Raw genomic sequence first — 26,440 nt, forward strand, 5'->3', positions numbered from 1 at the left:
ATTCAGATTAAGACAATTTGAAACCCACCTTATCATTGACTTCCAAACATAAAGTGACTCGAGGCCATAATATCGATGAGGAGCTATTCAGATTTATAGGTGTTTAACTCATGAATTGTTATGGCTTTTTTAGTTGTATTTCTTTGGTGTGCTTTGATAATCTATGTCTTAATTTTTCTATTTCTATTACTTGTTACTTTTGTGCTCTGACGGAGTAATAGTGAGCGCTCTCTTTTTGTTGCATTCCAATTTGTTTTCATATTTGGGTGTATTGTCTTTCATTCTGACACAGTTCTTTTTATTTTCTTTACTAGCTGATTTTAGTGTAATGGCTAGTCGATGGGTCTTAGAGTTCTCATCTTTTATTTCACTCTTATTATTAATTTTCAGTTGACTGCTGGCTTTTCTTTATTATTTTTTGGTTTTACCTTTCACATTCCATATTTGTTCTTTATAGTGGCGTCTCTATGTGTTTAGATGGCTGTTTAGTATTTTGATCTAGTATGGTTTATGCTCCAAGTTGTGTTACCTGCTTTCATGATTGATGATTGGGGTTTGGGACTTGCATATTGGATTTGGTTCTTATTCTCAGACGAATCCATTGCTGTATTGTTTGGTAATTTAGGTTATGTCCATGGTTGATGATGCATTTGATGTTCTATCTGTAAGCATAAGTATACATTACTATTTTAACTACAACCAAGTAATGGCAATCTGTTCGCTATTTTAATTCTGTGTTATATGATTACTTATGCACTTGGCACTTTATTTGCGACTATTGCCTTATGTCTGATAATCTGAGCTCCGGCATGTCTCAGGATGCATTATGCACTTTATCCATGTGACTCACTATGTACTCAAAATCCTGGTTTGGATGGTCCAATAATGTCTGTGTATTGTATTGGACTGTTCACTTATTTATACTTATGTATTGCATGCACTAGTCATTTTATCAATTGCGTATAACCTTGTAGTGTATTGAACTATGCACCTGGCACTTTATTGGTGATTATTGCCATATATCTGATAATCTGAGCTCCGCATGTTTAGGATGCATTATGCTCTTTATTTACATGACATGTTATGTACTCCAAATTCTGGCTTGAATGATGCCTTGACCAACAAGGTCAGTGAGCAACTGCGTAGGATTGTTTATTTATACCTACATATCGCTTGCATTAGTCACTTTATTGCGTATAAAATTTGCATCTAGGCTAAAATGTATTATGAGTTTCACAACCAGAATATGAGACTGGGGTGGTTCTAATTGTTGGTGTTCTATTTGTTACCACTTGTGGAATTATTTGACCATTCTAGTCTCACTAATTATCCGTATGTACATCCAGTATGTCAGCATGGACCATTTGTTAACCATCTTGGCATGCACAGTATTGTGTGCATGAATACCCACTTTGGGCGCATTTCTAGGGCTATAATTCTCCTTGCGCATGGTTTACTGCCAATCGACCTGCAACTGTGGTAATTTTTTAATTGCTGCCGAAACCGGTTATCATAGCTACTTCGGTTGCTATCCATGTGATGAATTTGCAGCAATGAATGAATGAATTAAATACGTTAAACTAAACATCAGGTCTCTGTTGGTCTAACAGTATTCTGACATGGCTGTCCTGCTTTACCATACCTGTTTGGGCCGAGATGAAAGACTATAGAGTAGCTGCACCTGCATTTAACTCACTCGGTGTGCTTGCAGCGTGATCAAGGGCTCACGAGGGCACGAAGCGCGTTGCTGTTTTTTTCCTTGCTTAGACTACTTTGTCTTTTTACCACTAAAGAACATTGGTTTAATAAAAATCTTTATAATTGTCTGTTCTCTCTCGTCTAAACCCACGTTAGTGCGACCATGACGCACAATGTGTGTGTTCTGTTTTTCATATATGTACTGCTGCTCTTTGTTTTTCTGTTTTCCCCCACGTTGTGCTCCTTTATTGGGGAAAAATGGTATTGTATGTCTGACAGTTGAAACAACTGCTCAGCCTTTCTAGGCTGCAAAAGATGTGCTATGCTTGAACTCTAGCAGGATATTGCGAATTATCATAATCTGAAATCATGTACTCTCACATTAGTTCTGTCCTTTGTGAAACACCAAGTCTAGAGGTAGTGTATTTTGATAGGTTTGTGCTGGATTCTGGCAGTGTCCGTTTGCTTCTACTGCTGCATCTCCCCACTGCCTTAGCACTGTCAATTATAGGGCTCTACTGTCGTGGCATTGGGCTGGAGAGCCACACTTTGCAGAGGTTATCCTCGTTTTATGGTCCGATTAAGTTCATGAAGATTGGATACTCTCGAGTGAGCCCACTCCACATCAAATATAGTGTTTGTAACCATGGATTGATCTGTTAAATATCCGTTTTAACATTTGCTGCACATGGAACTTCTGCCATACATCAAATTTTGCCAATGACTCCAGATGTTGTCCACAAGGGTCTGGAAGTGCGCACAAAGCCACAATGGACATCTCCCCACCACTTTGCTTACGTAACCAGAGAATAAAAGAGGGGGGAATGTGTGATGACAGGGTAGGGGTGCAGGTACTTAGTAGTCATATTCAGCATCTGTGAGGGGCCAGAAAGTACAAGAACTTCCATAGTAGTATGTGTATATCAGTACTCCATGCTTAACATAATTAACAGAAAAGACTGACTGTAATAGTAGTGCAAGATAATTTAGAGCAGGGATCTGCATTGACTATGCTGGCTAGCCTGATGGGAGTTTTAGTCCAAAACATGTGGAAAGTCAAATGTTGCAGACCCCCTACTTAGCAAAACCTCTTCCCACTGTCAAGGTCTGCAGGATGATTCCAGATCATTTCTCAAATAACTGGAGGAAAATATAAATTGTCGAAATTGTGACCACCATAATCCTGGTATTTGCAAAGAAAAAGCATGAAAAATCCCTGGGGGCTTACTTGATCTGAAATGTTTTTCAGTTCTAATACTGCATGCCATGGAGTTGCAAAGACGCTTCATTCGGGACACATTTCCTTTTTATACCACTGCTCTTCAGAAAGTGGGGCTGTGGCAGTGCATCAGTTGCCTGTCTCATGTGGATGGCATACATGTAATGTCACTTGCTGTACAGGGGATGCGTGATCTCTATGCACCCTCTGTGAAATTCAATAAGTCTCCACATCGTTTATAGCCTCGCACGTATGTGCTCTGTTGATATGGAGGGGCCTGCGAACAATAGCAAGGAAATGCCCTCCAGTATGTTCACGGGGCTCTCCGATAAGGGCCTCTGGTTTTCTTTGCTATAAAAGAGAATGAGGAGGATTTGGTTTCACTCCTCCCATGCCAAGGGTATCTTCAGAGACAATGGGGAGAGTTAATTGTGTGGGCTACAGGTGCGCTGCAAAGTTAACCAGAACGCCTAACAACCACTTTGAAACCTTTCGTAGGTTAGTAAATCTTTTACAACTGGAATGCAATTGACACTCAGTCCTAATACGGCCATAGAAAATATGCCTTGATCCTAATGAAGACTACATTGGCCACGATTTTTTTGAACCTAATATGCCAATAATAGATTTTTTTCTCATAACTTTGGTTCTTCAGCTTTAGAAAAGCACTGACTTTCTACAATGTATGCTGTAGGCATTTCCAATAGTCTTGCTTGTTTGGCAAATTCCTGGGGTTCGCTCAGTTTTTAGATTTGTATCTTGCATCATTAAGCTTATTTCATATTCTATCCCAATTGTTTTCCTAAGTACAAATCAAATCAAATATTTCTTACCCGTTTTCATAAAAAGGTTGCCACTCAAGCCCTGTTCCTTTCCAGAGTTTATGTTGACCTTGTTCTTCTCACTGATTTAGCTACATGTGCTCCTTCCCATTTGATGGCAATTCTGCACTCTCCAGCTTGTTTAATCTCTAGACCCTGGAAACCTACCTGACTACTTCCCTGTCCGTTTGACTATTCTTTTTATTTTCTGGTACTTTATTTTTATGTTGTTTCATCCGGCCTAGCTCGCTCCATGTTGGCTTTCGGTTATCATTTTATGTTATTGTTGGTTATGCTAAATGTGATTGTATTGCTTGGTTTTTCTTTTTGAGTTGAAGTATCTCACTACCCTTACAGTTAGTTGTTTTTCTATCATTTATGATTTAAATATGCCCTCGTACTATTAATGCTTTTAATTGATCATGTCTGATTGACTGTCTGTTTTTTTACATAGGTATGCAATACATAATTCAGGAGTTAGCTTTTCAGTTAAAAAGGTAAGTGAGTAGAATAGTATGTACTCATTTGTTAATGTATAGTAATCGTTGGTGGATTAGCGAACACTGCTAAACAACGGTGATACTCATGAAGAGGTTCTTTACATCACTTTTGACCCCCATACAACATGGCACAGACTTTACACCAGGGTTGCTGGATTTGAGGTTTTATTTTACCTCTGCAAGTATGTGCTTTACAAGCCGTATTTGGCATCTCACCAGCACCTTTCACCACTATGTTGGGCTCATTTGTCTCTCACGCATGCAGGACACAAGACAGCTGAGGCTATTTTGATCATTTCACCTCTAGGTGGCTCCTTGTCATTCATCAGCTGTCACTTGCCACAAATTAACCATGGAGTGGCAAGTGTGATGTTTGTGCTTTCCAAGCACACGGATGCTCAGGCACCCATTGTTCCCCGTAGTATTTGTGTTTATAGGGTTGAGCACTGCCTTGGTTATCTATAATAGATTTGGGCACCAGGGTTGGAACCTGATGAGCACCTCATCAACTGGGCAAACACTTACTCAACTGTCCCAGATTTTGGTCCGCAGCACTGTTATTTTGAATCTGTTCGCAAAAGAGTACATTTTTAATGCTGAGCTATTACTTGTTTGTTTTAATTTAACCACTGCTTTTTATCCTTAGTGATCCAACAAGGGTTCTTATTTAACTTGAATGAAAATGCCCTGCCAACCCTATAGGTAAAGGGGAGTTCACTTCCTAACAAACTATACTAAAGGTGTTTGTCAATAGTCAAAATAAAAAAGGTCCTCTGTCCAAACCTATTCTCTAAACTGGCCCTACCACTTAGAAAAAACATAAAAGAAAGCTAGGCAGAGTGTCTTGCCTTTAGGGTTATTCACCCCAATCTCACTCAGGGTTCCCAGTAATCTCTCCTGGTTTCCGATCCAATGTTTATTGGTGGAAAACATTCCCCTGGGTTTAACAGTTCCGGTCCTTGTTATCAAGTATCTCAATTTCCAAAGTAAAGTCTTAAGTTCCTGAAAAAATCAAATGTCCAAGTTGTTGTAGGTGGAGGGATACCACCTTAATCCCTCTCCATAACTTGAATGGAGTTCGCCCCACTATGTTCACATCTTGGTTGTCTCTGTGTTCCCCTTGAATTTGCTCCCTCTGTATCCGTTGGATTTCTCTGTCCCGATGTTTCACTTATCTCCCAGGCGTATTGGTGAATCCTCCTCATAGAGGATTCCTCTTGATTCTCGAGAGCTTCTGTGAGCCGTTTGACTAATTACAATATTCATGTTTCTTGGGCTTCCGTAACCCTCATGGTCATTTGTTTCCTTCTCTCTCTCTGGGCCATTATGCCCCTAGGAGGTGTTTAGGGTATTCCTTCCTTTTCCCACTTTTACGCTCTGGTCTGTGAGCAACCTGGTACCTTCTCAGTCACAGGGTTTGCTCGAGTGAGCTGGCGTCTGCTCAGTAGCGGCAGAGTTCTCCACGGATTTCTGGTGTTGCGTTCTCGATACGAGCGAGTTTGCTCTTGCAGTATTGTGCACTTCCTTGACTCCTTTGTTGCGAGCTGACTATTTGTTCCTACCTCGCACTCTGGGTTCTGCACAGTTTCTCATGCCCGGGCCCACCACGTGCTCCACGTCATCACGCCTCCAGATAAGGGGGGCTCATCAGCAGCGTCTCTTCCCTTCTCTGTTCTCTCTCCTTGCCACAGCTGGCTCTGCTCTGCAGCACGGCTTCACCCCTCAATGTCACCAGCACATCGGAGGCTTGCCTCTGCGTATTCTCCTCCATTCAAGGGTGATTGTGCCTTTTATTCTTGCTACGTGACACAAAAGGGCCATGTTTTTTATGATCCGCTGTCAAGCCCATGGAGAGCGTTCTAGGGAGTTCCTTATGGGGATGACCTCACTAGGAGTCTCTCCTAGTGAGGTCCCGCTTTCCCAAACCCCTAGTGGATAGTTTTGCTTAACGGGCCCACCTCTCTAGCCTCAAAGGGGGTGGCACCCCACAAGGAAGAAGGGACGAAACCTCTGGATTGATCACAGCTGCTTTTTATGCCTGGGGTCTATTGGCATGTGTACATACAGTACATGCACACGGAGCTTGCAAAAGCTGTTGAATTGGCATCCCATACAGTACACAGAAAACATCTACACTGCTCTATGAGCCTCCCCCAGGCTTAAATCCACTCCTCTGATGCTATATTCTCAAATAGGTGAGGCTTTATTGAGCTATTATTGGTTTGATGTAATCCTGCTTATTTGTATTGCAAATGCTTTTAGTAAATCATATATCTAATACCGAGTTGTCGTGGCGCACGTTGTGTGGACAACTTTTGAAGTGTTGAAGCCATTAGTTTACTGTTGATGGGACAAAAAGAAATTAAATCCTTTGGGCACTACTGAGAGTGTTTCATTTTTGTTGTTTTTATGTAATGATTCCCTACTTATTTTTTGGAAGTGCTTTATCGAATTTCATTAGTGCAGAAAACAGGCATGCAATGCTGGTGAATGCATTGAGTTACATATTTATTGACTTTAATTATTCCCTGCTGCTTGAACCACTTATTCAGTAGCTTGTAAAGGCTGTTGGAAACGCAGCACTTAATGGACACAAAAACAATCTGGACCTCTTACTGCTTCCCCACCCCTCATCCTCCACTCCCTAGCACAAACGTCTTCAATGGCACTGTTGCGCTGAAACGGCTCACCCCTTGCTTCCTTTCTTCGCATCACCCCTCCCCATGCACACCTGACTTGGTGCTGATTGCAGAGCAGGGAGCAGACCCGATTCCTGCTATCCCCAACTCACTAAATATTGTCATGGGTGGCTTTACAATCTCAGCCTGTGGTTCAAGGGTTTTTATTGAAAACAAGATTAGATATTCAGACTTGAAAAAGATTGACCAGGGATTGGGTCAGACTAATAGACGTCCCTTCCTCTCTTCTTCTCGTTGGCTCCCATCCAGCCCAGACCTCCCTTGTCCCCAGGCTGGCTTCTAACCCCTACTGCATACAAACTAGCTAATGTCGGGGGCCTCAAGGCTGTAGCATTCTCCATCTGGCTCCATTTGGGGTTTTAATAGGTGTTCCCTATCATAACACTCTCCAGGTTACATTAGAAAAATGTTTTCTTAGCAGGTACTCCACTCCTTTCTCTCTCTCTCTCTCTCCACTTGCTCTCTCCCGCTTTTGTCCACCTTTGCTCTGAATTAAACCTACGGTAGAGGAGTGTTTCGGATTGTTGTCTTGTATTGTCCTTAGTTTTCTAGTGCCCTGGTGATAGTATGTTTCTGATGTTTGTTAATCTGCTTAGAATCACATGCTGTGCATAGTCCGACATCCAGTGGTCACTGCGGAGTATATTGAATTTTGTTTTTCGTAGTCGAAAAGGGGACTTCGACATAGGCGTGTCTGTAATACTAGCCCTATAGTGACGTGTAGCGTTGAGGTCCCTCTGATTGTTTTTTCCGCCCAGAAACTGGTCGCCTTAATGCAGAGCTCGTAAGACATTGCAATACCATTATTCGACCCTTGGTCGTTTCTTGTCAGTTATCGCTAAATCCAAACGCCTCCGGCCCTTCTTCGACGGCCTAGCTGTTTTCCCCTGCCGAGTCAAGATCTTCGGCGGCGGTTTCAACAGAGGTGAACCAATTGGCGCTGACGAACACGTGGGCTGGCCTCGCCGGCCTTTACAGTAGGGACAGAGGGGGGTTGTGGGACACTTCTGTTTCCTTTCTAAAATGCCTTTCTCTCTCACCCCCCTTTCCTTCGGGGTCGTTGTCACTTTTAGGGCTCCCTTTAGATTTTGCCCACGTTGCAACAGCAAATTCACGTGGAAAGATGAGCATAAGCGGTGTAACCGCTGCTTACCCCTCGACCACAACGAGGACGGCTGTGCAGCCTGTAAACTACTTCGCCCAAACAGGGGTCAAGAGGTGGGCAGCCTACGCTATGTCAAAGGCTGATTCCTCACCCGCCGCCGCCGAATGTGATGAGGGGGACAGTGATAACGCTATCTCCGTCTCGGAGGTGGTCGACCTCTCTAAGCAGCGTTCCCGCTCCTCCGCGTCTGTCCCCGGCCCCGACAGGTTCGGCAAACGCCCTACTTATGGGGATATACACCCCGGCGATGCCGACACACATGGAAAGCATGAAACTAAACACACAACTCACGGCCCTCCTTCGACTAAGTCAAAGAAAGCCCTAGCGCCTACGGAGACGCCGGATCGGCAGCCTCCGCCGACCATAAGGGTCGCAAGCCCTACCCGCAACCACAGGCGTGGCTAGCGACTGGGCCATCCACAAATAAGGGCGCTATCACCAAAACGCCAGACGCCACGCCTTGTAAGAGAGCGGCCGTCGACGAAAACCTCCCAGCACCACCGAAGACTGTGCAAGACGAGGCCTCGACGGATAGTTTAGTCGTCGAGAGCTTGGCTAGAATAGTCTCCTCTGACGCTCAAAGACGGATGGCGAGGGAGTCGCTGAGTCCCGCTCACAAGGCCAGGGAGACGCCGAAACAGACGGACGGTACGCCGGAACCTCCACCACCGTTGAAAGAAGGACCTAGCCCACGACAACAGTTCTCAGAGGTTGACGAGAGTATATCCTCCACGCTATGGGAGAGATCTCAATGGCTACAGGCGGAAGAGCACCCCTTTCCGCCTCCAGACCGCTCGAGGTTACCCCAGTAGACTTTGGAAAGATTTCAATCTTGTATGAACAAACTGGATAGGTTCATGTCCACCCCTGAACATGTTACACCCAAAAGGCCAAGGGAGATACTTCATGAAGATCCCAGGGTCAAATATCTGTCGTGGAAAGGGAAGAGGTCGGGGGCCCACTCCTAGAGGCTCCCCGGCTACCAACACCAAATGACGCAAAGGTTCGGGTCCCCTCCCATGCATCTCCGGTCGGGGGCCGGTTAACATAATTTCTACCAGCATGGGAGGGAATAACCACAGACTGCTGGGTACTGTCAACCATAGCCCTCGGTTACTGCATCAAATTCATTCGGTCCCCTACAGTCAGACTCCCAAGGGGAAGACGCCCATCACCGGAGCACCTCGCCATCCTTCTTCAAGAAGTCGAACTGCTACTGGAAAAAGGAGCAATAGAGGTTGTGCCTCTATCACAGGTAAAGGAGGGTATTTATTCAGTGTACTTCCTTGTACCCAAAAAGGATTTAACCGTGCGCCCTGTACTAGATCTTCGCCCAGCGAACAAATTTGTTAAACCTCAAAAATTCTGTATGCCGACTTTACAGGAAGTAATTCCCCTGCTATCTCAGGGGGATTACATGGCAACACTGGAAATGAAAGATGCATACTTCAATATTTCAATGTTGCCAGCGCACAGAAAATACCTCAGGTTTATGATAGAGGACAAACACTACCAGTTCAAAGTGCTACCTTTCGGCATAGCGTCAGGACCGGCGGTATTCACGAAAGTACTGGCAGTTGTATCGGCCCACCTGCGCAGGTTGTCCATTCCAGTATACCCTTACCTCGACGATTGGCTCACAACAGGGGATTCTTACGAGGCATGCTTCTCAAATACCCAAAAGACTGTAGACCTTTTGTTCCAACTGGGCTTCTCCATCAACGAGAAGAAGTCCAGCCTAGACCCCAGTCAAGTCAAACAATTCCTAGGGGCTCTAATTCGAACAAGGGACGGCCTCTTCTTCCCCTCCGAGAGGGTCCAAAATATGCTGTTTCGGATCCCCCAGTATGTAGCCGGTCGAGAGGTGACGGTACGCAAAGCCATGCGGTTGCTAGGAATGAGGGCGTCATGTATTTATTTGGTACCTCACACGCGACTGCGCATACGTCCAATGCAAGAGTGGCTCCACAGCAAGTGGTGTCAGGCCAGCGGACAATGGGACGATCAAGTGGTGGTCTCGGAGGCCCTGGTTCTCTCGCTGCGGTGGTGGTCGAAGGAAAACCTCGTTATACGGAAACCATTCACCACCCCCACAGTGGAAGCCACTCTAACCACAGACGCATCCCTCACAGGATGGGGTGCTCACCTTTCCCGTCAGACTGCATGTCTGTGGCGTCCAAACACATAAACTTGCTGGAACTACTGGCGGTCTTCAAAGCACTGAAGGCTTTTCAGACACACCTTCAAGGGAAGACCGTGCTGGTCCTCATAGACAGCACCACGGCCATGTACTACCTGAACAAGCAGGGGGGCACTCACTCTCCAGGACTGTCCAAGCTGTCCCAGAACATATGGAAGTGGGCTCTCAAACACAACATGTTCCTATTATCCCAACATGTACCAGGGGAACTCAGTCTTCTGGCAGACGAACTCGGCAGAGACTTCCCTCTGCCCGTAGAGTACGAATGGCGATTACAAGAAGACATCGTCTCCAACGTTTTCGCAGAATGGGGCTTCCCAGAAATAGATCTGTTCGGGACTCTGGAGAACACCCAATGCCAAGATTACGCCTCCAGGTACCCCCAGAACCTCTCCAAGGGGAACGGTCTCTGGATTTCATGGTCAGGGAAATTTGTTTACGCTTTCCCCCCCCCCCGACTCCCCTTCTCAACAAGATAGTGCACAAGATGCACCAGGAACCAGTTACCATGATACTGGTGGCCCCCATGTGGGCCCGCCAACCCTGGTTCGCTCACCTGATGGAGATGTCTCTTTCTCCACCGGTGAAACTACCCTGCCCGTACAACATGCTGTCACAGTACAGGGGCAGAACGCTGCACCCATGCCCAAAGACCCTGAATTTAGCAGCCTGGCTCCTGAGGTCATAGAATTTGGACATTTGCATCTCCCACAGAGATGCATGGACATTCTTAGAGAGGCAAGGAAAACGAACACTCGTACTGCTACACTAGCAAGTGGAAACGGTTTGTCATCTGGTGTAGGGCGAACAGCGTCAACCCTGTTTACTGCTCTCCCACACAAATTGTTCTATACCTGACTCACTTGTTAGACTCAGGATTAGTCTTTAATTCTATTAAAGTTCACCTAGCTGCACTCTCCGCATTTACTACGTCTCAACACAAGGTGTCATGGTGGTAAGTTCCAGTTATAAAAGCCTTCATGGAGGGAGTGAAAAGGATCCACCCCTCCTATAATCTAACCCAGCTCCCAGATGGGATCTAAATGTTGTACTAACCAGGCCAATGGGCTCCCCCTTCGAACCCATGCACAAAGCAACCCTTAAGAATCTCACTCTTAAAACTGCTTTCTTAATCGCTATCACCTCCATTAGGAGAGTGTGTGAACTACAAGCGCTCTCCATACTAGATCCCTTTGTAACAGTTCACGAAGATAAGGTGGTTCTACGCACGCACCCTAGGTTTGCACCGAAATTCATTTAAAAATTCCATGTCAACCAGTCTCTAGAGCTACCAACGTTCTTTCAAAACCCATCAAACTTGGGAGAAAAAAGCCTACACACACTCGATGTGCCCAGGGCGGTCATGTTTCATATGGAAAGAACTAGACCACTGAGAAAGACTAATCAGTTCTTTGTCTCGGTGGCGGCAGGAAGAGAAGGTGATGTAGTTTCTAAATCCACTATATCTAGATGGATTGTCCAATGCATCACTCTCTGTTTCTCTCTTACTAAGAGAGAACTACCCTTCAAGCCAAGAGCACATTCTACTTGAGGCACTGGGGCATCCATAGCATTCATTGCAAATGTACCCCTGGAGTCCATTTGCAAAGTGGCAACCTGGAGTTCTGTACACACCTTTACAAAACACTACTGCCTAGATGCTCATTCGAGATCTGATTCCCAGGTGGGACAAGCAGTACTAAGACATCTTTTCTCTACTGTTCCTTCTCACAACCCCCCTCCAACTCCGGGTATTGCTCGTTAGTCTTTGCACAGCATGTGATTCTAAGCAGATTAACAAACATCAGAAGACCTGCATTACTTGCCGTAAAAGCATTTCTGATGATTGTATCTGCTTAGATTCACATGCGCCCACCCTTCCTCCCAGCGCGGATGGAAGGACCATAGACGTCTTATTATCTTCTCTCTCTTTTCTGTACTCACGTACTAAGAAGGCTCCCTCAGGGCAGAAAAAATACAGAGGGACCTCGACACGTGAGGGATTTTGGGTACACTACACGTCACTATAGGGATAGTATTACAGACACGCCTATGTCGACGTCCCCTTTTCGACTACGAAAAACAAAATGCAATACTCCTCAGTGATCACTGGATGTCGGACTATGCACAGCATGTGAATCTAAGCAGATGCAATCATCAGAAATGCTTTTACGGTAAGTAATGCATGTCTTACTCATATGGGAATACAGACCCACAGACTATGTGGACACCTCCTTAAAGAAGGATTTGGGTTCTTTGACCGAAGTGTAATCATTTGCAGCGGAATTGCCCGTAGTACATTTCACCGCGAATCGATTTGCACTTCTGCCAAACAAACCCAAATGTGCCTTACTCCACCCTCACCCCCCTACCCTACTTGCTTGCTCGCCGCTGCTTGCCCTGCACCCCCACCGCGTCTGGTCCGTTCCTCTAACGCGGGTCGGATCCGAGGCTGCAGGGTCCCTTTTTTTAATTCTTTTTTTGGTCCCCGCCTCCAATGTTGAGGAAACAGCAACCTCCCATGGCCAAAAATACCGAACATAGGGTGTGGGGGGACTCCTCTGCAACCCCCGCTCCACATATTTGGTATTTTTAAAAATCGGTCGAATGTTACTGGCCAAAATCGGTCAAATGTACCATTCCATTGATTTTTTTAACGATCAAAATGGGTAATTCCCTAAAGAAGGCAGTATCCACTGTGCCCTCAATTAGGGAGTCTCTGGAACTTTTTAGACTCTCTCCCAGACATGGACTTTCTCTTGGGTACATCAGCGGTGGTATACTCTCTTCTGAAGGTAACCCAGTTGAACCTCCCGAACGACAGATTTCCAGTTCATTAACAGAATGTAATCCACATCCTCATCTTTATCTCGATGCACTATTTTGCATGCAGCATCTGCTTCTTCTTAACATTGTGTATCATGGGTTACAGTCTTGATTATTACATAAATCTACCACCTGTGCACCATACAGATGCATGCACACACTCACCATGCATAGCAAAACTGCAGAAAATGATTTTCTGTATTTTACCCTGTTAAATTACAGTCCTACTTCTGAGTTTACAATTTTTCCCAATATGAGTCCAGGACTCCCAAGTGTCAAAATGCAAAGTCAAATCCAAGTCTGCATAAGCCTAAATGCATTGAATGTAATGGATCATGCTTTCAAGTACAGTTGGTCAACTCTATGTAAAGTTGGCACAAACCACCCCCCACCACCGCCCTCAAAGGCATCTGCAAAGTATAACTCACGTTGCAGTCCATCATATCCAACGGAGAGATCACAGAGCATGGTGCCTGACTCTGTCTGTAACATTGATCCTGTCATGAGAGAACTGCTGAGATTTTTGCTGGGTCGCAGTTTGTGCTTCATCTTCCTTGATCAGCGCGTTAATGATCTGTCACAAATCCCTGAAAGAACAGCAATGTTGGTGTTTAGTAGTGGGCAAACATATTTTTGAGAGGGAATCTGGTAGCAAACCCATGGACATGCGTTGGGGTGAGAGATATTTCAGAGGAAGAAAGCAGCATTCGGTAGTATGCCCTCCTACTGTAAATACAGAGGATTGGCATGCTCGGGCACCCACCTCCTACACTTTTCAGTACTGCATCTCTACTTGTTACAGTACAAAACATCCTCGTGCTTAATTATCTTCTTTTCCCATTGAATGGTAGTATATGACCCTCTGTGTGAGGGAAATCCTGAGAGTCGCTAGTCCTTTCTGAATTTTAATAATGAAATACTGAACTCCGAATAGCTCCCTCAGCTTGGGTCTCTTCTCAAGGCTGATGATTTTAGGCATTGCATGTACTGAAGGTGATGTAGCACACAAGTTGCAATCCACATCATTGACTGTATAGTTGTCTTCAAGCGGGGGAACTTTAAAGTAGAGTATGAGTATTGTAAGGGTTCGGAAGGAGATTGAAACATAGGTGGCATGCTTTTGGGTAAAGAGGAAACAAAGTGTCAAAAGTCTAAGACACTTGCGTCCCCTGCAAACCCAGGTACTGTATGACAGTCAGTTGTACAGATGTAATTCAGTGTAAGTTACACACGTTGGAGGAAAAATATTTTAGGAAACAATTACTAATGCATGAGTGATTCATAATAAAATGTATATTCAAACATAGAAATGACTCCCTTCTTCTGGAGGGATAAATAGTTCACAAAGTAAGGGGAATGTGTCCCTTTCCCAGGCCTCTCTCAGGCTGGTATTATAGTTCCACTTTTTACTTTTTTACTTTTACTTTACTTGTTTTAATTTTATATAATGCGCAAGCGATGGACCCGAAGGCATCATGGTGCAGACAAACAAAAAAAAATTACAATATTACTGGCCTATTATGCTTCCTCCTGAGCTGGAAAACCCATGCGCTAAATCAAACATCATTGTTTTTAGCATCTTCTTAAAGAGATCCATGGATTTCTGGCATCTGAGATCCAGAGGCAGACTGTTGCAAGCCATTTGAGCTGCGATAAAGCCCCCTTTTCAGCCTTCATGGTCCTACATCTGGGAATCATCAACTGTACCTGGTTACTGGATCCAAGATTCCTTCTATGGACTTTCTTAGTGAGCAGATCTTGCAAATAGATAGGATAGGGGCATTAGACTCTGTTTGCATTTGAATGTGATGACTAATAGGCGGAAAAGCAACCTAGCCTCCACCGGGAGCCAATCCAGTACTCGTCTCGCGGTAGAAACATGGTCTCTGCGGGCTAATCCCAGGACCACACAAACTGCCCCATTTTGAACCACTTGTAGCGTGTTATAATCTGTTATTCGAGGGGATTGGGTCCTCTGACGTATTCCATATCTATGACAGGTAATCACGACAGCTCTGCTGCATCGGAACATTTTCTGCGTCCTACGTCGATGACGTCGATATGCTGTCCTCGAGGGCCTCCGTCGAGCTGATGTCACCGGATGTTATAAGTCGGACCCACGATGCCCGTAGCCTCAGTTCTGTTTTTTCCACAAACGTGTTCGTTTCGGAGATATCGGCGCGCCTCGGTTCTTCTGAGTTTCTATCGGTTCTTTAAACTTGGTTTGTGAAGATTGTATCATGTCTTCCTCTTCTTCCGTCCCGCGGTTGGGTTTCAAGAAGTGTCGGGACTGCGGTGCTAAGATGTCGCTGACGGACCAGCACAACGCCTGCCTCTGGTGCCTCGGGGAGGACCACGCTACGTACGATTGTGACGAATGCCAGTCGCTCACGTCGAAGGCCTTGCAGGAGTGGAAGAAGCAGCTTTCGGTAGGTAGGGTTTCCAAACCCCCGTAAGCCGAGGTCCACTGGACTTTTCACCGACGATTCCAGGGGCGACTCTCCGCGTCGTCGGCGTAAGTCCAGGGGGTCTTGGTCCCGGAGTGGGTCCCGCCATTCCTCTGCCTATTCAAGGCACTCGTGGAAGCGCTGTCACTGGTCGCTTTCCCCGTCCTCGTCCGAGGACTCCGGCCATCGGCGGGTTGCTTGTCCCAACGAGCACTCTACTCCTGGAGAATGGGAGGCATTTCGCAAGAAAATGTTGGTGATTTTTGAATCACAGGGCTCCGGTCTGGCCGCGCCTTCGAGAGGAGCCGGCCGTGACCGTGCTAGAGCCATCACTCGCACGCCTTTGGGTTCGGGTGGTCGGCGCGATCGAGAACCGTCGAGGTCTTGATCAGACAAGGTGGATCGCTCTAGCCATGCCCGCTCCAGGTCCCGGTCCTCGACGCCCTCGAGACCGTCGGAGCCTGTGAGGTCTTCTTCGAAGACGGCGACGCCATTGGCGCCATGTCTGTCGAGAGGTTCACTCGAGGCTCCAGCTCCGAGGAAACCCTTGGTGCCGAGGCAGTCTAAGGACACGCTCGAGGCACCTCCCTCGAGGACTTTGTCGAGGCAGTCGGCGCCAAGGTCGACGTCGATGCCGATACCATTGACGCCCTTGACGCCTTTTGAGGATGCTTTGTCGGAGGTACCTTGTGTATTTGTCCCTTTTTCTGTGCCCCCATTCCAGCCTCTGGATTATATTTCTGAGGTGTAAGAAGGGTCTGAGGAAGGTTTGGTTCCTGATGAGGTACCTGATGAAATATTGTCTGGTCATAGCCATATTGAAGACCTGCATCAGTCGTTGCATGACGCCAGTGGTCTGGAAACCTCCCCGGAGGTGGAGTTTGGTAGGCCTGAGCCTGGTACGCACGCACGCACGCCAAGTCTTCGAACCGACGGCTTATGTCAAGGGTGTTGGAGTACTTGGGGTGGTCTGCGCCCCCAGTGGACCTGACAGATGTCCTGGACCTAGGTCCACCAATTGACCCGGTTCTGCCATTCCATATGGCCTTGCAAAGAAGGGTGGTGGTGGCTTGGACTGCTCCGGAGAGTCTCCCGGCAGTAGGGAAGTCGTTGCCGGGAAAATACCGCCCAGCCAGTGGCGACCCTGGCTACTTGTCTGTGCACCCTACTCCGGAGAGTTTGGTGGTGCAAGCGGCCACGGCCCCGGCTAAACAGGCGTCGTACCCTACCATCCCTCCTGATAGGGACGACAAGTGTTTTGACGGTTGGGCGAAGAAAGTGTTTTCTTCAGGGGGTATGGTTTGAAAGCAGTCAACTCCCTGTGTGCCTTAGCACGTTTCACTCATACTCTGTGGAATTGTGTTTCCTTAGAGGCTGAACATATTCCCGAAGGGGTGGAATGGGATGGCTTTCTTGCTCTTGTACAGGATGGCAAGGAGGCCATGTGTGAATCCGTTCAGTCAGGTCTGGACATGGCAGACTGTGTCAGCCGGTCCATGGCGGCGAGCACCGCAGGTTTGCGTGGTTGCAGGTTTGCGTGGTTGCAGAAGTCGGGGTTCGCTCCGGATGTACAAGCCCGGCTTCTCAACATGCCCTTTGATGGTGACCATCTTATTGACAGCAAGGCTGACGAGAGCCTCGAGAGGTTGCAGACCACGAAGGCTGCAGCGAAGTCGTTGAGCGCTGCAGTTCGCCAACCTCCGCCTTTTTGTCCTAGGGCACTGCAATGGATGGGAGGTTCCTTTCGATATTACTTGATCTTTGGTAAATCGATTGGAGCTGCAAGTCAAAGCGGCCAGCGTAGGAGTACCAGAGGTGGAAAACAGGGTACCCGAGGTGCCAAGGCCGCTCGAGCAGTTGCCTCTTTGCCCTCAGGCACTGCCACAGCCGCTTCAGCTCAGTCATGAGGCCATGTCCCATGGTTTGCCAGTTGGGGGAAGGCTGGTGCAGCATCTTGTAGAATGGCGTGCCATTACTTCAGATGTGTGGGTTCTGGAGATCATAGCCCATGGCTACTGTCTTCCTTTCTGGCAGAGGCCTCACGACAATCCACCAGGAAATTTCTCTTTGAAGAATCCGGATCCGCTCCTTGCGGAGGAAATCAAATCCCTACTGGAGAAAGGCGGCATAGAACTGGTGCCTGTAGCGGAGAGGAACAAGGGATGGTATTCCCCTTATTTTTTGATTCCGAAGAAAGACGGGGGTTGAGACCCATCATGGACTTGCGTGGTTTGAACAAGCTCCTCAGGAAGGACAAGATCAAGATGGTTACTCTCTCTCAAGTCCTCCAGGCCCTTCAACTTCAGGACTGGTTGGTGTCTCTCGACCTCAAGGACGCTTACTTTCATGTGCCGATCCATCCCAAGCCCAAGAAGTACCTGAGGTTCGCGGTTGGCGACTCACACTTTCAGTTTCGGGTTCTGCCGTTTGGATTGACCTCCGCCCCGAGGGTTTTCGCCAAGCTAATGGTGGTGGTGGCGGCAGCGTATCTCAGGAAAGGGGGGGATTCACGTCTACCCCTACCTGGACGATTGGTTGATCAGGGCGCGCTCTCCGGAGCTAGTCCTGGATCATCTGTCAGTCACCTGCCACTCCCTTCAAAGGCTGGGCTTCTCCCTCAACTTAAAGAAGTCCCACTTTTGGGCAACCCAGCGGCTCCAGTACATCGGAGCAGTGCTCGACACATCCCTGGGTCAGTGTTTCCTCCCCAGGTGAGGGCTCATCACATTCTGCAGATGGTGCACAAGTTTCAACATGCCCAGAGTCTCCCGGCGTTCGAGTTCTTGAGGTTGCTCGGCCTCATGGCATCCTGCATTCTTTTGGTGCCAGAGGCTTGACTGCGGATGAGATCTCTGCAGTGGGCTCTCAAGATGCAGTGGTCACAGTCCTCCAGCAGGATGGCGGACCCCGTTCAGGTGCTGCCCTCGGCCTCCCAGGACCTTCTGTGGTGGGCCCTCGAAGGCAATCTGATGAAGGGAGGTCCATTTTGGCTACCCTGGCCGGAGGTGACGATTGTGACGGACCCATCCCTCATGGGATGGGGAGCTCATGCCAACGAGTTGACAGTCAGCGGTCGTTGGTCTCCGTCTGAGTCCAGACTCCATATCAATCTGTCGGAGCTGAGGGCCGTCAGGCTTGCCCTGAAGGCTTTTCTGCCGACTGTGCGAGGGAAGAATGTCCTGATTCTGACGGACAACACAGTGGCCATGCACTACCTCAACAAAAAGGGGGGGCAGGGTCACTTCCTCTGTGCAGGGAGGTGATGCAGCTCTGGTTCTGGGCCATACAGCAGGAAATTTCGATCTCGGCAGTTCATCTCACCGGAGATGAAAATGAGACGGCGGACACTCTAGAGCAGGTAGAGCGCGATCTCTCACGAGTGGGAGCTGGCTCAGGAAATTCTCCTGGAGATCTTTGCCCTTTGGGGGACCCCACAAGTGGATATCTTCGCCTCCAGTGTCAAACGGAAGTGTGAAAGGTTCTGCTTGCGGGAATTTCCTCCAAAAGAAGCCTTAGGAGATGCGTTTGTGGTGGAGTGGTCCTTCCCACTGCTGTACGCGCTTCCTCCAGTCCCCGTCATCTCGCAAGTGCTGTGGAGGTTACGGAGGTTCGGTTCCCGGATGATCCTCATTGCTCCAGCAATGGGCCCGGAGAATGTGGTACCTGGACATTCTCGACTTGTCCATCTGCCCTCCACGCCGTCTTCCCTACCTAGATGATCTGCTCTCACGGGAGGGGGGGGGGTCAGGTTCTCCATCCAGAGGTCAGATCCCTCAACCTTCACGTTTGGCTTCTGAAAGGTTGAGGTATAAGGATTGGGACCTCCCTGAAGACGTGATGGAGGTGTTGCTTTCGGCCAGATGGCCTGCAACAAAGTCCTTGTACCGTTGCCGTTGGAGAAAGTTCTGCGACTGATGCAGGGTTAAGAATGTGGATCCTTTTTCATGCAACTTTCCTGTGGTTCTGTCTTTTTTGCTTTCTTTAGCCCACAACGGCCTGCAAGTGGGTACCATTAAAGGTTGCCTGGCGGTGCTGTCCATATTTAAGCGCTCGTCTGAGGAGTGTTCTTATTTCAAAATTCCTTTAATTTCTCAGTTTCTGAAAGGGCTCACTAATGTGTTTCCACCATTTTTCAAAAAAAATGTTTTATTATATTCCAACCAACAAAACAATACAGACCAAATATACAGTGTAAGATTCAATGATACAATTTCACATTTGTACATTATACAATTTGATCTCTGTTCCCCAAATCCCACCCCCCTTACGAGCCTATCAAGTCTATTTACTCTGTATTCGCACCGCTTGGTGGGGTCTGTTCTCCATTGGAATCCGCCAGATCTGGCATTGTTCCAAACAATTCCGCTATCAGTGATTTCCAAGCCAATAGGGTTCCCACCTCTTCTCCCCCTCCTATATTACTGGACTCCTGCCATACCATGGTCTCTGCTTCCGCCCATCTTTGCAACTCCTTCCACCATATCTCCACCCGCGGTTTATGACGAGCCTTCCACCTCATGGCGACCCTCCTCTTAGCCAACACATATGCCAAGTCCTTCAATTTGTTAATATGCTTTAGTTTCTGCGATCTAGGGAACCCCCACAGTAGGCAGGCCCAGGCTGACTCTACAACCAATGTGACTCCTTTATCCGCAAGTTTCGCCGCTATCTCACTCCAGAAACACCCAACCACAGGGCAGGACCAAAACATGTGTACCATGTCGACCTGTTCTTCATCACATTTGGGACATGCCTTGTCTACCTGCATTTTTAAACCTTGATATCTTCAGGGGTGTCATGTACGCCCTATGTGTAATATATAATTGTATTTGTTTCAACCTAGCGTTTCTCGACACCTTTTGATGATACCACAAAGCACGCTCCCACATCCCATCCTCCATCGGGACTCCCACCTCAGTTTCCCAGTCTAATCTTAGCTGCGTTGGTTCTCTACCAATCTTAAGCATCAGCATGCCATACAATCGTGAAATCTCGTGCCCTCCCTCTGTTATATCATATATCATGTCCACAGTACCATCCGGCTCTTCTTCAAGAATAGTTTCAGGCCAAGTTTTCTTAATTTCCGTACCAGTTTATGATATGTAATATATTGGCTTACGTGTAGCCCCGTTTCCTCGCCCAGCTCTTCAAAATTTATAATGGCTACCTCCCGCCAGACATCTCCCACAGTTGCCAACCCCACTGATTCCCAATGGTTCCTGATCATCCTTCGTAGCTGCACATCACCCCTGGCCAGTGCAACCAGCGGTATCTGCGGGGAGCATGGAGCCGGGATTTCCATCATCCGGCACGCTCGGCGCCAGATCCTCCACCCAAGCATCAACATCCTAGGGCGCTCCTGCAGTTCTGTTTCGGACAACCAGATCACTTCTTTTAAATAAAATGGGGCACAGTCTGCACCGAACAATCGGGATTCGGGGGTTCCTTCATCCGAGAGCCATTTAGCAACGTACTGCAATTGGCTCGCTACATAGTAGGCCTCATAGTTGGGGAGCCGTATCTCCCTTTTTCGTAAAAGTTTTGGATCTTCCACAGTGCCACCCTGCACCTAGTGCCCTGCCACAAAAAGTCCCTACATATACTATTGAACCTGGCAAAAAACTTCCCAGGTATGAAGTGTGGAATGTTCCCAAAATAATGCAGAAGTCTGGGCAGGACCACCATCTTAAGCATTGCGCTGCGCCCCATCATTGTTAGCGGCAGCTTCCACCAAAATTGCATACTTTTCTCAATTTTTGCTACGGCTACCTCCGTATTGTGTTTATGTTCTTGTTCTACCGTATGATACACATCTACCCCAAGGTACCGAAAGGTATCAACGGCCCAAGGGGCTTGCAGCACCGGCAGCTGCTCTACAGGGAGTCCCTTATAGCTACCTAACGGGAAAATTAGACTTCTGAGGGTTCACAGCTATTCCAGACAGCCCCGCATACCGATCCATAACCTCCAAGATGTACTGGAGGTTCTCCTCCGGGTACCTCAGATACAATAGCAAATCATCTGCATACAAGGAGATCAAGTGTCGCTCCCCTCCCACTTCGATGCCTATGGTGTCATACTGTTGTCTGAGATATATAGCCAAAGGCTCCAAAGCCAATATGTATAACATGGGGGACCAAGGGCATCCCTGTCTAGTACCTCTGCCTAGCCGCCATCTCTCTGAAATAACAGCTCCCGTCTTAACTCTGGCCAGCGGCTCACTGTATAACATCTTTGCCCATCTTATGTATCCAGGCCCCATCCCATATTCCGCCAGAGCCGCTAGCAGCCATGGCCGCTTGACAGAGTCAAAAGCCTTTACCGCGTCCAAGGACACTACTGTCATGATGCCTACCTCCAAGGAGCCAGGTCCGACCCAGCAACCCCAGAGGCAGGCATCATTTTCCCCAGGGGAGTGCCAGCGGGCCCAAGCTGGGGCCCTTTGGACGCAGTCCTGGCGCCTTAGGCGCCAGGCTCATGTTGGACCCCTGTCCTGGCGCCTTAGGCGCCAGGCTCATAAAGCTAGACATGTGTTCAAGTGTTTTAATGTGCACTTACCTGATGCAGACCATGCTGCTACATCCAGGCCCTCTTGAGGCCTGAATGGAACTACTTTACCTGTGGGACTACTTTCCACCCGGGTGTGGTCGGGGAAGGATACATACCTGATCGGTGGAAGGATACACACTTGGAACTTCTTCCAAAGCTATTTAAACCACACCCGATCAGCAACTCACTCTTCACGTTGTTCTGCTCCTCGCAGCTGGACGCTCACCGTGTCAGCTCCTGCATCTGGACCTCAGCCACGCCTGTCAGTATCCTGGGTCACCTGCAAAGGGAGACAAAAGACCTTACCTGCTAAATCAGCACCACGGAGACATCACACCGACGATCCTGAAAAGGAAGACATCATTTTTAAAAGCATTTCGCTATGATCGCTGCAGCGCTGCATTTCACTCACCTATCCTGGACGCCTCCATCTTCAGCAGCGATCATCCGGATCCACAGCCACTTCCCAGAGCCTAGAGAGAAAAAGACAAGAACAAGGTGAGAGAAGGAAAGGAATAGGAAAAGCTCAGTTTCCTTCTAAGACTTACCTGTTGGGTCATTCCCATTTCATTTCGGGTCTTGCCTCTTCCAGGCATTTTCCGGACCCCGGCCCCTATGGGGAAAAAAGACAAAGACATTGAATGAGCGAATGCAAAGACATTACCCGAGCGCTCATCCACAACTTACCTGTCATTTACTGGAACTGCACGTTTCACTTCGGGTCGGCGCCATATCTCCGGCATTCCGAACCCCGGCCCCTAAGGGGAAAAAGACATAAGCATTAGCGCTTGCTGCAACAAGACAATGAACATTACTATAAAGCTTGGACTTTTGAACTTGCAGCAGAACTTTTACAGCGCCTTACCTGAATAGTCAAGCTTACCTGAACTCCCATCAATCCTCAATCCAGTGAAGTAACTGGGCTTCAACGCGCCCCTGCATCAGAAGCAGGATGGAAAGCTCATCCTTCCTGACCCTAAGGTGAGACTTGACAGGGAATCGTGGAAGGGTATCGTGAAGGGTTGGAAGAGAGTGGGAGGCTTGAGCATAACTCAGTCAGTAGGTAATACTCCCTTTTCACGCACAGGGGTATATTCCTGCGAGCCAGAGAAGCCAGAGTAGAGGGGCCCTTCCTGTCCATCTTCAGAGTCCTGCGCTTCACCATTGAAGAAGCACCAGCACTCGAAGCCAGACCTGCGCCTCCGTGGGAATCAGGTGAGCGTTACAACTACTGCCATGTCACCCTCGTTCCCTCCCGCCCATTCGATGACTCGGTGGAGTCGCCTGTGATTATGAGTTATGTTCCTATTTGGAACATAACCCTTCTGATCAGGGTGTATGAGTTTGTCTATGACTCTTCGCAGTCATGCCAAAACAGCTGTCAGTATCTTGCTGTCTTGATTCAGCATTGATAGTGGTCTGTTGGAGCCACAGCTGTGTCCAGGCTTATTTGGTTTAGAAAGCGGAATTATAACTGCTTCCCTGAGCGACTCTGGCAGCTGTCCCGTCTCAAACACCTCATTTAGCATATTCGGCATCGGAGGGAGCACTTCTGCTATGTATGCTTTATAAAACTCACTCGGAAACCCGTCTTCCCCTGGGGTCTTAGTAGTAGGCAATTGTCTCACCACCGCTTCTAGCTCCTCCAAAGTGATTGGCACATCCAACTCTTCCCTCTCTTCAGCACTTATCTTGGGCAGACCTATTTCTTCGAGTGTTTCTTTTATCCTTTCTTGAAAATCCTCCTCCACGTCCCCATACAGCTCCCTGTAGTAGGTAGCAAACTCCTGATTAACTCCCTCCTGGGTGTCGGCTACACTGCCATCGTCCCTTGTTATTGTCCTAATGGTGGGCCTGGGGGTTTCGCTCTTATATAACCACACCAGAAGCCGTCCCGTTTTATCACCACCCGCGTGCTGCCTCTCTATGTATTTCTTATAATTCAGTTTACACAACCTATCCCAATGTTCTCCACACGTCTGTTGTAGTTGAAGTATCAGCTCCGTATTCGACCCAGTATCGCCATACTACTTTTGCGCTTGTTCCAACTCCCTTTCGGCTGCATGCAAGTCAGTCAGGATTCCGCTCTGTAAACTTTTAGACTTTGCTATGGCCACGCCTCTCATCACCACTTTAAAGGCCTCCCATAACGTGCACGCCGAATCTACACTACCCGTATTCTCCTCAAAATAATTTATGATCTCCTCCCTTATATCTTCTTTGAACACAGGATCTTTAAGCCCTTCCACTCGGAGCCGCCACGTTGGGATCCTTGCTCTTGGAGGGCAGTATTGCCAGCCGACAACCAAGGGCGAGTGGTCCGACAGGACTCTCGCTTTATATTCCGCCTGCACCATTTCCATCATTATGCCTGACCTAGCAAAGATGTAGTCTAGTCTAGTCTAGTAAACAGCTGTTGTGGGGCAGAATAGTGAGAGTACTGATTTTCTTGGGGGTGCTTCATTCTCCATACATCTGCCAGGCCAAAATCACCTAGCAGCGTTTGTAACACACGTGCCGCCGGGGCAGGTTTATCTAACTTCTGATCTGATCTGTCCACCCTGGGGTCTAGTACACAGTTAAAATCTCCACCCCATATTACCGCACTTCCCATGCACATGCCAAGGTTAGCACTCAGGGTTCTGAAATACGTCGCTGTATTCTGATTGGGTGCGTATGTGTTGACTATACTTATCTCTCTGTTCTCTACCAATCCCCTGAGTATGACCATTCTCCCGTCTGTTTCAGCAGTTTCCTGTAACACATGAAAGGGGACATGCAGTGCCACCCAGATAATGACCCCTCTAGCATAAGCCGAGTATGTTGAGCCCACCACCACTCCTTTCCACTTCCTCATAATCATACCCAGTCTCTCTTTCGTCAAATGAGTCTCCTGTAATAGCGCAATGTCTATCTTTTGTCTTCGCAGGTAGAGCATAACCTTATTTCTCTTCAAATAACTGTTTAGACCCCTGACATTCCACGTAATTATCTTAAGGTCCCCCATGGCTTGTTATGGCTCCAACCCCCACCCTGGCCGTGCAATCCACTTCTCGTTTCTGTTCTCGTCTACATAGGCTCGTACCCCAGTTCAAACTTCCCCTAACTACACACACACACCAAACACCCCTCCCTCCCCACCTTCCAACACTAAATTCACACCAAACTCCCCACCTCCCTCTCCTCCCCCCACCCGTCCCTTCCCCAACAACACCCTCCCCAACTGTTGCCCAGCTCCATTCCTGGATCTCAGGCACCCCCACATCTAGCCCTGCCTAGTACAAGTCTATGCCCAGGACTCAGTAGGGTGAAGCCGCCCTAATGGCCGCTTAACTCCTAATTTCCGGGGTAGGTTGCCTCCTTCCTATCGCTCCTATTTGGTAATTTACTGCGCTTTACATCAATACTATACAGTTACCAGTTGCAATTTACCCACTATATTCAAGTCCATGTCCAGCACCAGGCCCGACTGCTATCCAGTGTCCAGCCGATTTCAATTCCCCAACATGACCCATATCACCCTCCCACTTACCCCCCAATATCCGTGGCACCAGATCTTCAGTTGTCATGCTCCTGCCGGTCGCGATCCGATTCTTGCTCCGGGCAACCCTGCAGGTCCAACCACGTCACCGCATCCTCCGGGGTGTCGAAAAAGAACACTTTGCTCTTGTGTAAGACCTTCAACTTCGCCGGATACAGAAGCATGTATTTGATGCCTGCTGCACGCAGCCTCCTTTTGACGGCCACGTAGCTGTACATCTGTTTCTGCACCAACATCGTGTAATCCGGGTACACCGTGACGTTGGTGGATGCTCTCTCTATTGTTCCGCCTTCACAAAAATATTCCAGGACTTCTCCCTGTCTCTGTAGTTCAAGATCCTCGCAATGATCGGTCTCGGTGGAGCCCCAGGTCGTGGTTTCCTCATTAAGGCGCGGTGCGCTCGCTCCACCGTGAACCCCTGCGAAAGCTTGCCTGCTCCAATCCCCTGGAGAATCATGTTCTCTACATAGTTCGTGGGATCCTGGCCCTCTTCTCCCTCCGGGAGGCCGACCACCCGTATATTATTTCTTCTCGCCCTTCCTTCCGCCTCTTCGACCCGATTCTCGAGATTGGCAACTTGCTGTTTCAGGGCATGAACCTCCTTTCCGTTGCTCGTGCTGACATCTGTATTGGTCTTGACTGCCCCCTCCAGGCCGCTCGTTCTTTCTGACAGTGCCCTGACATCCTGTCGTAACAAAGTAAGTTCAGACCCCACCACATCAATCTTATTCTCAAGGGCTGTTCGCAGCTCCGCCATTGCCGAGCCCCATTTAGT

At 47.9% G+C, this 26,440-nt stretch overlaps 1 protein-coding gene across 2 annotated transcripts in view; it reads left to right on the forward strand.

The window, feature by feature from the left end:
- MLH1 (mutL homolog 1) overlaps positions 1 to 26,440 on the forward strand; it is a 949,066-nt gene that overhangs the window by 268,371 nt on the left and 654,255 nt on the right. For both annotated transcript variants that reach the window (XM_069613203.1, XM_069613202.1), the window contains exon 7: positions 4,193 to 4,235. In XM_069613203.1, the coding sequence (XP_069469304.1) occupies positions 4,193 to 4,235 (43 nt within the window). The remainder of the gene's footprint in view (positions 1 to 4,192; positions 4,236 to 26,440) is intronic.

The sequence above is a fragment of the Ambystoma mexicanum genome, chromosome 5p (genome assembly GCF_040938575.1).
Source record: "Ambystoma mexicanum isolate Mex_15411 chromosome 5p, UKY_AmexF1_1, whole genome shotgun sequence".
NCBI classification, from domain to species: domain Eukaryota; kingdom Metazoa; phylum Chordata; class Amphibia; order Caudata; family Ambystomatidae; genus Ambystoma; species Ambystoma mexicanum.